Genomic DNA, 16,813 nt, shown 5'->3' on the forward strand with positions numbered 1-16,813 from the left:
TCAAGAGACACACAGTGAGTAAATATCTTTTATAGAACGTTCAGAATGATGGCAAGACCAGCCCGTAATCTAATTTACTATTATGAAGTGACTTTCCACGGTACAATAATTTATGACTGTACGGAAGAAGAATTATACAGAATTCACAGCACACTACACGCTTTTCAGATCAGATTTAGAGTTTTAAAAAACTGAACAGGGGTTGTCTGTGAAGTTTCAGCAACACTGAGGAGGATGAAAGATGCTAGGTTAGCAAAGAAAGAGCCAGCTTCTTTTAAGATGTTTCAGTTGTGATTCATTAGATTTTGCTCTGGGGTACTGAGCTATGATCATCCATCATTCAGGCCCTTTGCACATATTTACAGACGTCCATCTCTCTGCCTGAGGAGATCTGTGGAGAGGGTTATTGTGTGTGTGTATGTGTGTGTGTGAAGGGGGGGGTGGCTTACATTTCCATTTCCCATATGCGTTTGTGACTGATGGGACCTTGCGTTTTCATTAGAGGAGCAGAGTGCATGATGGGTAACAGATTAGATCACAGGGCTGAAACGGCTGACTCTGGAGCCCATCTGGGCCCTGCCTCCCGCATCCGTCAAACGCAGAACCGCCCCCTCGGCGCCACGGACAACACATCCACCAGCCAATCCCGTCGCAGCCCTGACAGCATGTGACCGTTCCGAGGTCACCTCCCCCAGCTGGGCATCACTCATTTTCTTAATAGAGGCCTTTATCCTGGCTGAGGTAAGATGAGCGAATTCTTATACATCTCCTCTTAGCAGTGATTGACGGCCGTTGCCGGGCATCTCTGCATGCTGCCGTGCATGGTGCCGTGGTGCATGGCTGCAGCACCCAAGGCCAGGCAGGCAGTTATCCTGCTCAAACCTGGATGACCAATCAGGATGGACGCCCAATATCTGGAGGACAGGGCGGACGCCCTTGGAGCTGTGTGTGTGTGTTGAGTGTGTGTGTGTGAGAGATGTGTTCAGGTTGGATGAAGGATCCAAGGACACTGAGGTAGTTTAACCCTGTTCATATCAGACCAGCTGGCCCAGAAGCAGCGTGTGATTATGTGCATCAAATATATCCAGGTTCCAAGTATGTGGGGACACAAAAGACTGCTTGTCAATTAAGAAGCAGATAGAGAGAGGGAGAGAGACGGAAAGTACAAGAGAGCGAATTAGAGACAGACAGAGAGTGAGAGAGAGAGTGATAAAATGAGAGAGAGAAAGAGAGAGAGAGAGGCGGGGTGAAAGAGAGAAGGAAAAAGAGTGTGAGAGACAGCGATAGAGGATTGAGTCTTTCTGAAACTATTTCTTAGCAGCAGTCCACTCTAAGACCCTTCATCTATGTGGGGCCTCTTAGGAAAAGCTATCACTGTCTGTGATGACATAGAGCCACAGATACTTTATCACCTCTCTGTCTCTCTCTGTCTCTCTCTGTCTCTCTCTGTCTCTCTCTGTCTCTCTCTGTCTCTCTCTGTCTCTCTCCACCCCTCCTCCTCCTCTATCTCCATTCCTCTGCTCTCACCATCTTCTCTCCCTCTCTTTATTCCTTCCCCCATACTCTCGACTGCAGACCTTCTGTGATATTCTCCCGCTTGCGAGCTGCTTGTTTTCTCATTTCCAGCTTGCAACCCAGTATTAAAGGACCCCCTTGAGTGGAGCACTGTGTGTACCTTAGCGTTGGCGATTGGGGCATGTTGGCGTAAAAATGGAGGATAAAATCCTCAGTTGGCTGTGGGGACACAGATGGTTGTCTCCTACCAAGGCTAGCGCTGCCACGACCTGGACAGATCTCATCCGTTTCTGAAACTGTTTGCCAGATAAGACCCTGGCAAGATGTAATGTTAAGGGCAAGATCACCTGAAACCCTACTATACCACCCCCCCCCCATCAACCCTCCACCACCTGCCTCCACCCCCCACACCTCTACGAGGCCTCCCGGGACATGGGCTGATCCACCTGGGAGACCGACAGGGTCACTTCCCCTGGACACTTTCCCATACACCCCCCCCACCCATCCCCACCCCCCACGCCTGATAAACTGCATCTTATCAGGGATCGTTATCCACCATCTTGTTATCTTAATGGGGGAGGGATAGGGTGTCACCGCGCCGGCCGGGGCAGCTCAGGCCTTCTCGTTTACAGATTAAAAAACGAAAGTGCCGCTTCCCATCAATTATTCAGCCACAACCCAACCACCTTCCCCTCGGCCTCGCCCCCTCGACGCTCCACCGCCCCCCACCCACCCTCTGTCCATCCCCTGCCCCCCCCCTCCCCCCCCCCTCAACTGTGGCGTTTTGTGTTGCCTGAGCATTCAGTACGGGCAGAGGGGCAGAGAAGCGGATTAGCTTTCGCTCTTAATCGCGCGGACATCTTATCGCCGTGGTGGAAAGTGGAGAGGACACTGGAGACCCCCCCCCCCCCGGGAAGGGAAAGGGGGGGGGGGGGATCTAGAAAAACGAGCAAGAGACGGGGGTTGGGCTGGGGTGCAATTTAGCCAGGCTATTACTTACACCTGCAGTTCACTGGAGAGGCGAAACACACCAATCAAAGAGGGTGGGGGGCATGGGCAAAGGTACGAGAGGGAAAGAGTGAGGGAGGGAAGGATGGAGGTTGTGTTACGGGAGCGGAGGGGAAGAGGGTTGCGGTTCACCCTTTGTGTGAGCTGTGTTCCTCTGTTGAACATGGGAGAGGTGACGACCGAGGCTGGGTACCATTGAAAAGACAGAGTAAATAAGAGAGCAAAAAAGGAGCCCGTCCCACACAAAGACCGGCTTTGTTGCCGTGGTGAACGTGAAACCCCAACAGATAAGACACACACATAAGAGGTACAGGCCCTGGAGAGCTGCAGTCAAATGGGTCCTGCACAACAGTGCACAACAGGGATGAGAAGCGCCATCCATCCATCCTCCTTTCTCCACATTTTTCCCTCTCTTTCTTGACTCTCCAATCCGGAAACAAACAGCACCGCAACCCGACCAGTTCTTATCTGCACATCGGAGAGCCCGAAAACCACAGATGGGCCGGCTAAGCGAAGCGAGAGAGAAGGAGGGATGAGGGATACGGTGGGAAGGGCGAAGAGGGAGAGGGCGAGCGAGAGGCCGTCAGAAGCTTTTCAAAGGAGCGGGTGACTCACCTCGCCTGCCCTGAATGGAATCAGAGACAGAGGGAGCGAGCGAGAGCGAGGGAAAGAGACTGAAAGAGAGAGAAGAAAGACAGGATGGTGGAGAGAATGAAGAGGGCCCCCCCCGATGGGTTTCGAATCTCCCTCCGACCCACAAACGCTCCACTGTAACTCCAGTCTTCTTCAGACGGTCTGTCTCCATTGAGCTGTGAGTTTTCACCTCAGCCACGCAGGGACCTGCGTGTGGGGGCTGAGGGGGAAAGGGTGGGGGTAAGGGGTTGTCTCTCAACAGCCATCTTTGACAGCTCGCTCTCACAAAGGTAGTCTAGGATCGATGGGCTGACCCACCCCACCCATTAACTAGGCCAAACACTGATAATAACAGCCGACTGACAGGATGAATGACACAGTTTGCAACTACTTTACATAAAGACACTCTCCAAGCACACATTATCCTTTATATGAGTGTACGTCTTTACCTCTAGTACCATCTAGTACAACTAGTACATCTAGTGATGCCAACAGCAGAAATTATTTAAATAACTCGTCGGACATACCTGAAATATTACTGTGACACAGTTCATAAGGTTAAAATTGGGATTTGAAAACACACTTAGGTGGGAAACTGTAAAAGTCATCAACTGCACCATTTATGACCTCATTGGTGTGAAAAGGTACAGAGATTTTCGCACCCATTTCACTTGTTCCAGTTCAACACGCTCTCAACTGTTTACATTTGTTTGCCTAGTGGGTGTCATGATAAAGAGCCTTGTTTGACTGTCTGAGAGTCATTATCTCCACACATGCAACAGGACCCAGTCTACGGCACACTCCTCTCAGGACAAAAGCAAACAGTCCACACCTCACTGTGAATCAGATCACACTTTTCCCACCTCAGGAAAAAGAACCAAACGCACACTAATACAAATATTTCTCTAACCCATGTATGGGTTTGCACACACAGAGATTCAGACACTCGCATACCCAGGCAACCGCGCTTCAGACAGTCTGAAAAACATCTGAAAGAATACAAACATTTTCCGTAAGATGGGGTTGGCCATGAAGAGAAGGGACACAAAACAATGTCACCAGTTGAGCAGAAAATGCCATCAAAGGAGAGGGAGGCAGGCCCAGTTAGGATAATCAGATCCACTTTCCGTCACACCCGACCATGTGCGGAGCGTACTTGACCTTCTCCATTTGATTTCTCCCTCTATTAGAACTCAGGCGCTTTCATGTTGTAGAACGTTGACAAATCACATTATAGACTGTGTGTTAGCAGCTTCCGTCCTGCACTGAAGGAGGGGTCTACGTTATTATGACAGGCAGAACAGAGCCTCAGAGAGGCCCTAACAGATCCTAAACACCCCTCTCTCTCTCTCTCTCTCTCTCCCTCTCTCCCTCTCTCTCTCCCTCTCTCTCTCTCTCTCCCTCTCTTTCTTCCTCTGTTTTCTATCTCCCTCTCTCTCCCTCTCTCTCCCTCTCCCTCTCTCTCCCTCTCTCTCCCTCTCTCTCCCTCTCTCTCCCTCTCTCCCTCTGTTTTCTATCTCCCTCTCTCTCCCTCTTCTTGCTTTCCCCTCTTTCTCTCTCCCTCTTCACGCTCTAAACTGTCATCAAAACTAAGCTTTTAATCATTCATTCCACATCTTTATCAGACAGCAAGAAGGAAGTAATGGTATTCGAAAAAACACAATAACACAGAGGTGTGGAGAGAAGGTCCTGGGAGACTGGAGCATGCTTAACAGCTCTGGGTGAGCCACATCCATGTGTGTGTGATGTGTGAGTGTGTTTGAGTATGTGCACTTGTGTGTGAGTGTGTGGGGGGGAGGGGGCGTATGGATGTTTGAGACACAGATTTAGCGGAAGTGTGTAGAAGGCAGCACAAAATCACGATATTAATTTTCTTAAAATGGATTCAAAGAAGATGTGGCCTTCCTCCCTCCTGCTTGTCAACCTGGTTCAGTCAAACAAATCCCTTTATACCCACGCCACAGTACTAAAGAAAAAGAGGAGGGAAGGGCCAGGCGTTTTGCCAAAAAAACTGTCAGCAAGGACAAGGTAATAAAATACTTTATCCTTGTCGCTCATTGAAACATTTTCAAAAACCGTCATGTGGGTCTTAGTTGGCTATACATGATACACAATTTGACAGGCCTTTCAAACAACCTCTTACTGTTCCACACGTTTCACATGTTTCACACCAGTCAGTTGTGCCTTATTCACACTGCTGTGACTCCCCTCCGCTTCCGATGTTCCCAGGCTGATACAGTCGGCCCGCAGCGACGGAGACATGTTGAAGAGCATACTGTACCAGCCAAACCAAGTTCCCTCATAAGTGGCCTCACTTGGAACACACAGGAGCGTGATGAAGGTGAGACAGCCTTGAAGACTATACTGGGTCCTAAACACTTTGACTTTCATCCAGGCAGCCCACCACAAAGCTCCATTCTGCTTCTGACAGCTGAAGAGAGATAGATAAGAGCTTGTCTCCACTTTTTCTAAGTAAATCCACCAGACCATAGGTAGCCAAAGAACAGCTACACGCCTGTGACAAGCTATTTTATTCAAGTCTACTTCAACTGTGCCTATTTAAATAATTTATGGCCTGTTAGTTTTTCAATAGACTTGTAATAATAGGCTTCCATTGTAGTTAAGCTTCTGAAACCTACAATGGTCTCCATTTAATGAAACCTCCACTTGTTGAAAAGTATACACTCCTATAAATGTTGTAATCGACATGAAAAGAAGCAACATTCAAGAGTTGATTCCCTATCTCTCATGCCTCGCTAACTGTCACTGAAGCTTCCCTTGGCCAGCATCGTCAAGTTAGTTTCACAGTGTTTACCATTTGATAGTTATTTCAGGATTTTATGGTACTGAAACCATATTCAAGGCATATTCCCACTAGCCTGAGGGACTAGCGTAAAACTAACTTTTACTGTAGGACACAAAGGAGGGTGACACCAACACTGTGTGACATTGGCAGACAGGAACACTGGAAGGCCCCTTGAAAAAGAGCCATCTTGACTTTGCGGCCTCCCTGACTGAGAACGAGGAGGTAGCAGGCTGTCTTTGCATATGCATGCGCTTCTGGAGACCCATATGTCTGCTCTCCGTTTTACCAAGTCAAATCACATGCCCTCCACACATCTCAAACAGAGTGTGTTCTTCTGTCAGATCATGGAAATGAAGGGGACCTGGGAGCAAGGATAAAACATCTCTAAAAGCTCAAACATACACACACACACACACACACACACACACACATTAACTTAAGCTTTATTTGTTTGCAAGTGTAATTCGATCATTCACAGAGCTCTCCAGTGAAACTCAGGAGAGTGTGTAAAACCCTACAGCTGTGGGAGCACGCTCCGTTGAGCCTGTCCAATAGCAGGGCCCGGCCCCTTACACCCAGGACTACAATGCCTTTGCCATGGAGACTGAAACACGACACAGTCAAAGCTATAATCCGTCGCCTAATCCTTCCAAGTCAAGATGTCACAGAAATCAAAAGCTATTCGAACATGAGTTTGGCTGTTTTTACATCTGTGCCTCAATCTGAGGGGGTATATGTGCCATTAAACCATCTCACGTTCCCCCTGTTCTCACAAGCAGTCAGGGAGCCGTTGACGTCTGTATAGACCCTGCATGTGCCTTGAAGGGAAGAGGGGGTAAAAGGAGTTTGTTTATTGTTCGGACGTTATGATATAGGACGAGAATGATCATTAGAAAAGTGTGTGTCTGTGCAAATGCGTGTGTGTGTGTGAAAGTAGGTGTTTACAAGCAATGTGTCAATGTTTTCTGTTTTCATTGCAGTAGCTTTGCCTTCAAAATCCCCTCCAGTGTACATATTCATATTATAACTCAATGGAGGTTGGCTGTGGGATAACGGTCAGGGGTTACGGAAGGCATAAGCCAAGGCTTAAATCATTGGATTCATGGCCACCTTGGTTGTCCAGGGAGAACTCAGTTTGACCCGAACCCCTGTGAGTGAGCTGATCACCACCTTCACTAAAAACTCCAAAGGATTTCTGGAATTCCTTCTATTCAATTACACATGGAGAGAGGGGGACAGAGAGATAAAGCGAGACAAGGACAGAGAGAGAGAGAGAGACAGAGAGACAGGGAGAGAGAGAAACAAAGAAAGAAAGAAAGAAAGACAGAGAGAGAGAGAGAGAGAAACAAAGAAAGAAAGACACAGAGAGAGAGAGCGAGAGAGAGAGAGAGAGAGAGAGAGAGAGAGAGAAACAAAGAAAGAAAGACACAGAGAGAGAGAGAAACAAAGAAAGAAAGACACAGAGAGAGAGAGAGAGAGAGAGAGAGAGAGAGAGAGAGAGAGAGAGAGAGAGAGAGAGAGAGAGAGAGAGAGAGAGAGAGAGAGAGAGAGAGAGAGAAGGTAAATGAGAGCACTACAGAACACTAGTACATCCATACTGAGCAGAGTAGAACATTGGTCTCTGTGTGCACTTTCCATAATACCTGCAGCATACAGGTCAAAGACTGTGTTTCCGAGTTTCTTAATGGCCAGACTGCTGCTGTTTACTCAGCATCAGCTTTGAAAGCATTCATTCAAACTGGTTGACATTAATGAGTTCATCACAAGCACTTCAAGTGCTCTGTTTTGAGCACTACTCAAAACAGCAGCCCAACAGGAGATGGACATTTGTATACTGTGCTTCATAAGAGAAGTTATTTCAGTCTCTGTTTTCTTTTGTCTCCATCAAGCCATGAATTCAGGGAAACAACACATTTAAAATGCTTAGGACATGCTTCATCTTTGAATCTGTTGTTGATTTCTTGTTAAATCTTACTAGCCAATATAAAATAATTCGGTGGACAATATATGATTTCGGATTACCTCAGTGACTCCTTGTTAATCATGTGTCTGTAATTATGGATACCTGACTGTGTTTGAAGGGTTAGCTCCTAACAAGCGCTGAGAGAAAAACTGTTTCAGTTCGCCAGCCGGAAGCTTACCTTGCATCCCTCACAGGCGCTGACGCCATAGTGGTACCCAGAGGACTTGTCCTGGCACACGAAGCAGGGCTTGTAGACTCGTGGTGGGGGCAGCGGAGATGGCGGGCTGGGGACAAGCTCCTCAGAGCTGGTGCTCTGGGTCTCGATGGCTGCGGAGGGAACAGGCAGGAGAGATGTGAGCGAGGCTCGGAGGACAGTGGCGAGGTCAGGGCATGCTGCCGAGACAATAGACCATGGGCAAATTGTGGTTTTGAGAATCAACGTTTTTTTCCCCTGTTTGCTACAAACGAGAATATATTTTTTCCGGTTTGCGTACATGCGCGGCCATGGGGCCGAGGCCTTTGTGTCATTTCCAAATGAAACACACATGCGTATGCATTCATACTTAATGATTTTCTGGGAAGCCCACCTGTGGCCCTATTTGGGTGCACTTTAATGCACAGTGGAATGTCTGGGTCAAACAAGGTACTGTGGGTTCTCTTTTCAATTTCCTAGAGTGCTGTCCTATCCCTGTCCCCCTTCCATCGATCGGCACAGTCCTTCCAGCAGGTTGACTCATTGGATTACATTCTTCCGTACTTCATCAGAGCAAACTTAGTTACACATAATTAGAGGCCAACTCCATGCAACCCCTTCCCTTCCCCCGGTGGTTACATCTAATCTGCTACTAGATTGAACCTCAAAGGCTGTTGATTCAACCAAACATTAAGGTTTGACCGCAAAATGGTTGTGTTATGCAGGGGAGAACCATATGGCTGAGAGGGAAGATTGAAGTGTTAGTGTGCATGTCTCTTTGTTTGAGTGTTCTTGTTGTTGGACGAAGGTCAGGATAGCTTGTTCATTCAAATGAAACCGAGCCATTATAAAAAGCATTCTTGTCCAGTCAGTCATTTGAAGGTAAAATGATGGATTTCTAAAGCAAAAAGAATGAAAAGACACTTCCAGTGACTTGACTTGAACCGGATTTAATTGAATGAGACAGACATTTATATCTGGTCAGTTAGCTGTTCATCTCATTGCCCCAAAAAAATGTTTTCCCTCTGATGTGCCTAGCAGGGAGCAGAGTGAGCTTGGAGCCCGTTGGAATCATATGAAGAGACTGTCCCTCCACAGGGGGTTTCATCCAGTTTTATAAACCCACGCAAGGGAATCATCTGTAGTATGTAAAACAAGGTGTTCCGTGTTCACAAAACAGGGTTCCTGGCGTAACCACTGAGCCACAACACAAATGTATATTACACTTCCCAGGTGGCATGGAGCACTATACTCCTGTACCTGCCTGGTAAAAAAAAAAAAAAAAACCTTCATGTAACTGATCTACCCTCGGAGCGTTTGAGACGGCTGGATAGCTACACAGGGGAGAGAGGGGTATTGCCTTCAACCTATTTCACCATGCAGGCGTACAGTTCGCTTGGCCGCTGCCTATTTGAAACTCATGGCTGCTTCTAAGAGGCGCTGTGGACACCTGCAGACAGATGGGGCACAGAAGATGCATCCCTTGCCACTTTGAGAGTATGTGTGTGTGTGTGTGAGAGAGAGAGAGAGAGAGAGAGAGAGAGAGAGAGAGAGGCTGTGCTGTATCGCCTGTGGGGCGCAAGGGACCTTTTTTCCATTTTCCGAGTGATTAAACCTGGACGTGTCAGAGTCAACTTCCCTGCATGTTAACATACACACACACAGCACCGCTACAAGCACGAAGGGCAGCCACAGACAGGCGCACGGCTCAACGCGGGTTAGAGAAGACAGAGAAAAATGTCTGATGGTTTCTCCTCCTGAACTCTTAGCCCCCAGCTGAACCTGCCAGGGGGGGTCAAACACACCTTGTTGAAAGCATTTTTTCTGAATTTACAGGGAGGGAAAGTGGGGAGTGAAAACAAAACTCCTGATTTGTCAAGTCCAGCATAACTAAAGGGGCATGAACACTCGGATGTGTGTGTGTGTGTGTGTGTGTGATGTCTGCGTGTGTGTGCAACGTGTGTGTGCGTATGCTTGTGCGAGGAGAAGCGACCCAGGCAGGCTCTGTAGGGGTCTGTTCAGCCCCTATCCTGCGGGGAAACACCTCCTGTCCACCTTTTCCACTCTGACTTATGGCCAGTGACATGGCAAAAGATCACAGTCCTCCTTATCCCTTATGGTCTGCGGGACACACAGATGGCAAGGGACCTGAGGCAGGGTCTGTTCTCTGTTCCACACACCGCACGCAATTGAACACAATGATATCGCAATGGCACCGAATTGGGTCAAAGCGGCTTTAAGCGACTAATCACAGAAGAGCAGTTGTCTCTGAATTCCACAATCTGCTTAGAAACCCCCAAAACTGACAAGGACACACATGGAGGCGCAAGAGCAGGTAAGAGACCAGGAGGAGAAGAGCAGGTAAGAGACCAGGAGCAGAAGGGATAGAGTGCATGTGAAGTGGGAGTTAGTGAAAGAGCGTGAGAGGGAGAGAGAGGGAGGAAAGAGGAGAGAAAGAGAGGAGGGCAGCGAGAAATGCTATTCCCCAGGCTATTTGTGTATTTGGTCTGGTCCGAGGGGCGGCTGTGGTGATATGGGTGTGGAACGGTGGGCACAGTACTGGAGGATTAGGGGTTTATTGCACTGAAACGTTGGGATCATTGGATACAGTCCCCCTCCTGGACTCAGCTGACAGTTTATCCAGTCTGGAAGTGTTTTTCTCCCTCTTCCTCCGGCTTCTCTGCAGGAGCGGAGAGCACATAGCTCACATCCACGAGGCCCAGAGTCAGAGGAAACGTCAGAGTTCACCCAGAGTACACCAAATTAGAACCAGCTTTCCTCAGCACTCGCAGACTCTACACATTTGATTGTGATGGATATACATAAGCCCCTTAAACACTTAAAGAAAGAAAAAAAAGGACAATGAAAAACAGTCATCAAACCGAAAACTAAATGTTTTTGAAGATTTCACCTAAAAAAAGTTCCTTCTCAGGAAGGGAACTGGCTTGGTAAAATCTATAGGGTGGTGGGAGTTGAAGTGTGTGTGTGTGTGTGTGTGTGGGGGGGGGGGGGCTTCTGAACAGCTTCAGGGGACACGTTGTGCATAAAACTGGCCACATCACCGAAAGATAACATCAAAGTATAATGTTTCAACTGATCAAGACATGGGGAAAAAGCCTGAATCAGAGTACCAGAGCTGGATGAAACTGGGTCCCTCAGAGAAATAGCACCACTCTCAGCACTGCTCCCTTCCCTTAACCTCTCTACAACCCCCGTGACCCCAATATGACTTCTGCTGAGAGGTCAAACTTGCGCTGGGGGCGGGTCGCAGGGCACCCATCTCTTCTAAACTCCATGTAGCACAAGCACAACAGGTGCGCTCCAACTTCAAAGCTCTAATAAAGACAGAGTGGGGAACTATGAGTTGTAAAAGAAAGAGAGAGCGAAGAGGGAAGAAGAGAGGGAAAGAAGGGGGATGGAGAGTTCCAGTGGGAAGTAGGGAAATTTGATAGTTTTTTTTTTTTTTATCCTTGGAAATTGTTGCCTTTCAAGCTGGCCTGTGTTATGATTTTATGCTCCCCAGCCAGAACTTTAAGTGGTAATTTGATCCTGACGAAAGCTCTGAAGTTGTTAGAACATGTCAAGTCTGCTCTTTCCTAAGCTCCACACTGGGTGAGTCAGCCAACAGTGTAAGGAAAGTCTGCCTAAACGAGAGTGTCTTGCAGAGGACCAATAACACACTTCAGCAGAAGGATTATTTGAAGGTTGGAAAATTCATCAAATTCAAATATTTCTTATTTATCAGCACCAGAAACCAGACACAACATCACCATCAACTGAATCATGAAAAAAGGAGGAATTTTTCAGTCCTCGACATACGGTTTACCACTGTTTTGCCGCAACTCAAGCCATGAGGAGAATCTCTAGACAACGCCACTCACACGACAGTTGTGGTCGTGCTGTGGCACTGCACCGGTGCTGTGAGGAGCCGGTCCAACGCTCCCCACATTCCTGACACAAGAGTGGGAGTTCAGACAACTGCACTTCATGCAGATGAAGCATGGCCTGTCATCAGACAGCTTCCTCTCCTTTCAAAGTTGTACACAGCTTTTACCACCCCCACCCATCACCACCACCCCCCTATCCCACTAAGCTGTCGTTTTGCAGGCACGCAAAATTAACTTTGTGAGCAAGCTGTGCCAATGGCCTTGAAGACAGAGACCCTCCAATTAGCCTATATCACAAACATACACTGAACACTATATTATGCTGTAATCTTGTCGATTTGTTTGTATCAAAGAGTGGACCTCAAATGACTGTGAGAAGACATGCAGTCTCATGGGCAGCCAGTGTAACTGCCAATATTAAGCTCTCATTTTTTAAGCAAGTGTGTGCATACATATTATAATCAAAGGGAATTATCTCTGGCACACCATACTGACCACATACTGCACTGTCTTACATGCTTAAGTAAACAAACACAAGACTCCTACGTGCCATGTCTCTTTGAAACAACAATAACAACAATTATCTATGTGACAAAACATACCATCATAGAAATGATTTCGTCCCAGCTTTGTCAAACCTGCATGGATAATGTTTGAGGTGGTGACAAGAGCAAATTATATGATTCGGGCACAATGGACAGGGGGTTATTTTCTCAGTAAAAACACACCTTACAATTTGGTACAATCCTGATCATTCCAAATGAACATCTCAACCAAAAAGGAGAAGTGTGTTGGGGAAGCTTTCACTGACAATGTAGCTAATTAATTCCCAGGGGCTTTCCATTATCCTGAATAAATAATGTAATAAGGCAACATTTCAATGAACTCGCTCAGGAAGCTTTTCAAATCAAAGTCTAATTCATACTGTGCTTTATTCAAACATGAGAGGGCAAAAGGTTTCCAGCACAATGGCACAAAAGGCTAATGTGTATGTGTGTGAACCAGCATACAGAAATAAACTCCAATCAACTTTATCTTGTTCTGATCCACTGCCTGGTTGATGAATTCAGTCTTTTTATCAGCCTAATTTGCACTCTACTTTTAATGGCAGTGATTTTCTAATTGCACTGAATTGCAAATCAAAGGCACCTAGGTGTCATTTTTAATTACAGTGTCATTTATTTTAATGCCGAAGATGATTTAATTATTCCTGGTTGCTTAAGCAACACACATGCTGAAATGAGTTAACAGGGAAACTGTGTTTTCGAATATGATCCCAGCAAAGATATGCAGGAACTCAGCCCACCATTCTCACGAGTCTTTGGATTACTGTGTCACCTCAAAAATGCACTTGTGTAAATATGTTAATGCCTGAAATGACACAATTTGTAAGATTATTACAGTTTTTTTCTAAAACCAAAGCAAATCAATAAACAAATGTTTTGACATTGTTGTTGTAGCCTACTTGAAACTATAATGAACTTGAACTAAAACAAACCTTGTGATTCTTTTCATCACTAGATCTATTTTTATATTGTTATTATATTTAGCATCTATAATTATATCGTTTATCATACCAATCATTGTCACCCCTGCTGTGGGGTTACCGATTAGATTATTTTGTATTTGATGAATTGGTTAACACCGAGTTCTGTCAATACATTTATGACCAGAAAAACATAAATAGCCTAACAAAATCTAAGCTTTGACACAATGATCCAGAAAAACGGTTTGATCAAACAAATTGCTTGTGTAAAGAGCAAATGGATTGAGGAACTTCTAGTAGCAACCTTTTCCACTTTACCTTCACTGATAAGAAACCCTCAAGACTAATGTGTGCCCCTCGAGCAAACATGTCCCGGGAAGTGCCAGTGAGACAGCGCTTAAGCTTATCTTTACTCCGTCGTTATATTTTCAAAATAAATCACGGAACAGGAGGGGATAGGGCTAAACAAACACTTCAGGTGCTTGGATATCGCGCTTTCACAATAAGCGAAGGCTCAGACAAACACAGATAAGCCAACTATTTCCATATTAACCATCTGAAACGGTATGAGTTGCAGTTTAGCAACTTGTGAGGGGATATGAATGGAAGCCATTAGTCTTTCCATAAAAAAGAAACCGTCTAATGTGACTAGTTTAAAATGCAGAGATTGATTTGAAGTCTAACATTTGTAGCCAGCTAACGGTTGAAATGTCGACTGGACATTTATCTAAATGAGCGTCCTATCGGACTCGCGGACTTCTCCGAGGTCTAGGTGACTGGCCGCCCCCTGTCATCTCTCGTGCTGGGGTGGAGGTGTCAAAGCGCAGCCTGTGTTTACTCTTTGCATTCCTTAGTCTGGTGTGGGTCATGCAATCAGATAAAGAACATAGGCTACATCAGTAAGTTAAGACTGCTTCAATGGACAGAATTTATGACCCGGTGGATAAAATATGGTTCTGTTAGGGATTCTTTAAGTAAGATCTAGTTTGCTTGTAAGTGAGCTGCTTCAATTGGTCGGATCAAGCCCTCAAGTTGTTTTAATTGTACTCTGTACAGTGTGCATTTTAATTATGCTTGGCAGGCCAGTAGCCTACCTAAACGAGTGACACTAACTAGCCTACTACACTGGGTGACAGACATCTTTTCTAGCACATTATCATGATTTAATGAGCAATAAATAGGATGGAAGGGTCTTCAACTTGTGTGTGCTTGTCAGAAATTGCAATATTTTCATAAATCGCAAATTAAGCAATATCCTAGTCTAATTTAAGAAACACTTATTCAGCCTAAACATTTAGCCCTAGATGAATAATATCGACATAAGACAAGTGTGGGAAACACCTGTGGCATGGATAGTAACCTGTTATTTATCGATATCTACTCCGACTGGAGTTTTGTACCAATGGTATTAAGGCATGCTTTAGCCTATATAGGCTACATTTAGAAAACAATTGAACAACTAAAGGCTGAACCTACACTGAGCGCTCCGGCGATGCTGCCAATCTCTTTGAGTCAGTCCGCTGAAGCATGCTTTCAATGCCTTTTCCTGCAGCATACACGAAGAGGGACCCGAAGTGTAGAAATCCAGCATTTGTCCTGGACTCACGGCAAGCACATCCATACAGTCAAACATGATGGATCTTTGCAACTGTATACTCTTATATGTTTTGTCCTTTAGCATGAATAAGAACTGCAAACATAAGTCCACAGAACTCCATCAAAGTCTGTCCCTTTTTTGGCACGTATATCTTCGTAGGCAATTCTTCCTTGTGTAGAATCATGAATAATGACAGACACCCCTGTTAAAAGCTTGAAATTGATCCAAATGGTAATTTGCCATTTTACTGCGTTGTCAAGTTATTGTGATGATAGGTGTGTCAGCCAGTCACCTCCGTAATATCCCAACGTGTTTATCGCGAAACGTTGTCCACTGCCGTCCCGTAGGTTTACAAACACAAGAGAGTCCTCGCTCGAGCCCGCGGTATTGAAATATTATTTTATAAATATCATAGATCGCATTTAAAACCACATCTCCCTTTCGATGACGAATTGGTTATCCTGCCTCCACGCAGCTCATTTCCTACTAGTTTTGTCACAGAGAATGAAAGATTGAATTGCCTAATATATGCGAGTGAACTTTCTATGAACCCTTCCGAGGCTGCTAACCTTCAAATGACCCAACCAGTCTGACATCACCAAGTCCCAGGATTCTCACACAGCCTCAAAACCACCAGCACTTCTGCAGCGGGAGTGAGGCAGAAAAGAGAAACGCTTCTGAGAACGTCCCTTTATTTAGTAAGAAACACATTTCCTTAAGCAAAACAGTTTTCTTCAATTTCGAAATATCTTTAATGTATCCCACGAAGCGGGATTTTGCCCGTTTTACCTACAATTTACAGCAGTTTATTCAAGTTTTATATTCGTGTTTCTTACGGCAGTGTTCGCTTGCAATTATGAAAAATAATTCAAAAAGTTAAACAAAAGAAGAATTCAGTTACAACGAACGTTTTTCCCAATTTTTTTGAGCATGCCTCGCCATCGTAGGATTTTCGATGTAAAAATGTGCGCATTAAACTCAGCACTTCATGACTTGAAGTGTAGAATAGTATGGTAGCATATCGCTCCTCAATGCTTCCCTATCACGAACATGAACAGTAAATTTATTAAAATGTTGATTATTGCATGAAAACAACAACACAAATGTATTCTAAAGTTCTCAATCAGAACGGTAATAGACATTAGCACACGCCTAAATAGCCTTTAAGATGTGTTACTATCATACTAATTATCATCATCTTACTATGTTATTACCCTTTCAGGTTTAATGCATGTGTTACGTTTCAGTATCAAGCAACTGAATAACTTGCTGCAGAAAGGCAATTCAGGTTTCACACACCAGGGTTAATAATCATACAGTAGCCTATAATTCAGTCACAGCTCCAATTAATCCCAAATAAATTTACACTTTACCTGAAATACACTAGTTGGCAGAAATTCCTTTCTCTCTCTCTCTTTCTCTCTGTCTCTCTCACACACACACACACACACACACACACACACACACACACACACACACACACACACACACACACACACACACACACACACACACACTCCCTCCCACCATTCACTCTCTCTTTCCATCTCTCTGTCACAGGATAGGAGCAGTAGGAGTCTGCCCCTCACCACGACTGAGTAAACAGCCCATTACAGCCCTGCATGGGCTCCAAACTCTTGTCCAGGCCACAACCCGCAGGCTTTCAGCTGATGTTCCAAAAAATAGATCACTTCCTGGTTACCAGGTCGGCAGGAGGAACAATTT

General features: G+C 45.6%; 1 protein-coding gene across 1 annotated transcript in view; it reads right to left on the reverse strand.

The window, feature by feature from the left end:
- Positions 1-15,646, reverse strand: part of LOC146295277 (retinoic acid receptor beta-like) — a 35,815-nt gene extending 20,169 nt beyond the window's left edge. The window contains exons 1-2 of the mRNA XM_084696094.1: positions 14,968-15,646; positions 8,104-8,252 (exon numbers count right to left, since the gene is read on the reverse strand). Of these exons, the coding sequence (XP_084552220.1) occupies positions 8,104-8,252; positions 14,968-15,172 (354 nt within the window). The 5' untranslated portion in view covers positions 15,173-15,646. The remainder of the gene's footprint in view (positions 1-8,103; positions 8,253-14,967) is intronic.
- Between the last annotated feature and the right edge of the window lie 1,167 nt (positions 15,647-16,813).

This window comes from Hypomesus nipponensis, chromosome 4, assembly GCF_054491055.1.
Source record: "Hypomesus nipponensis isolate SF chromosome 4, ASM5449105v1, whole genome shotgun sequence".
NCBI lineage: Eukaryota > Metazoa > Chordata > Actinopteri > Osmeriformes > Osmeridae > Hypomesus > Hypomesus nipponensis.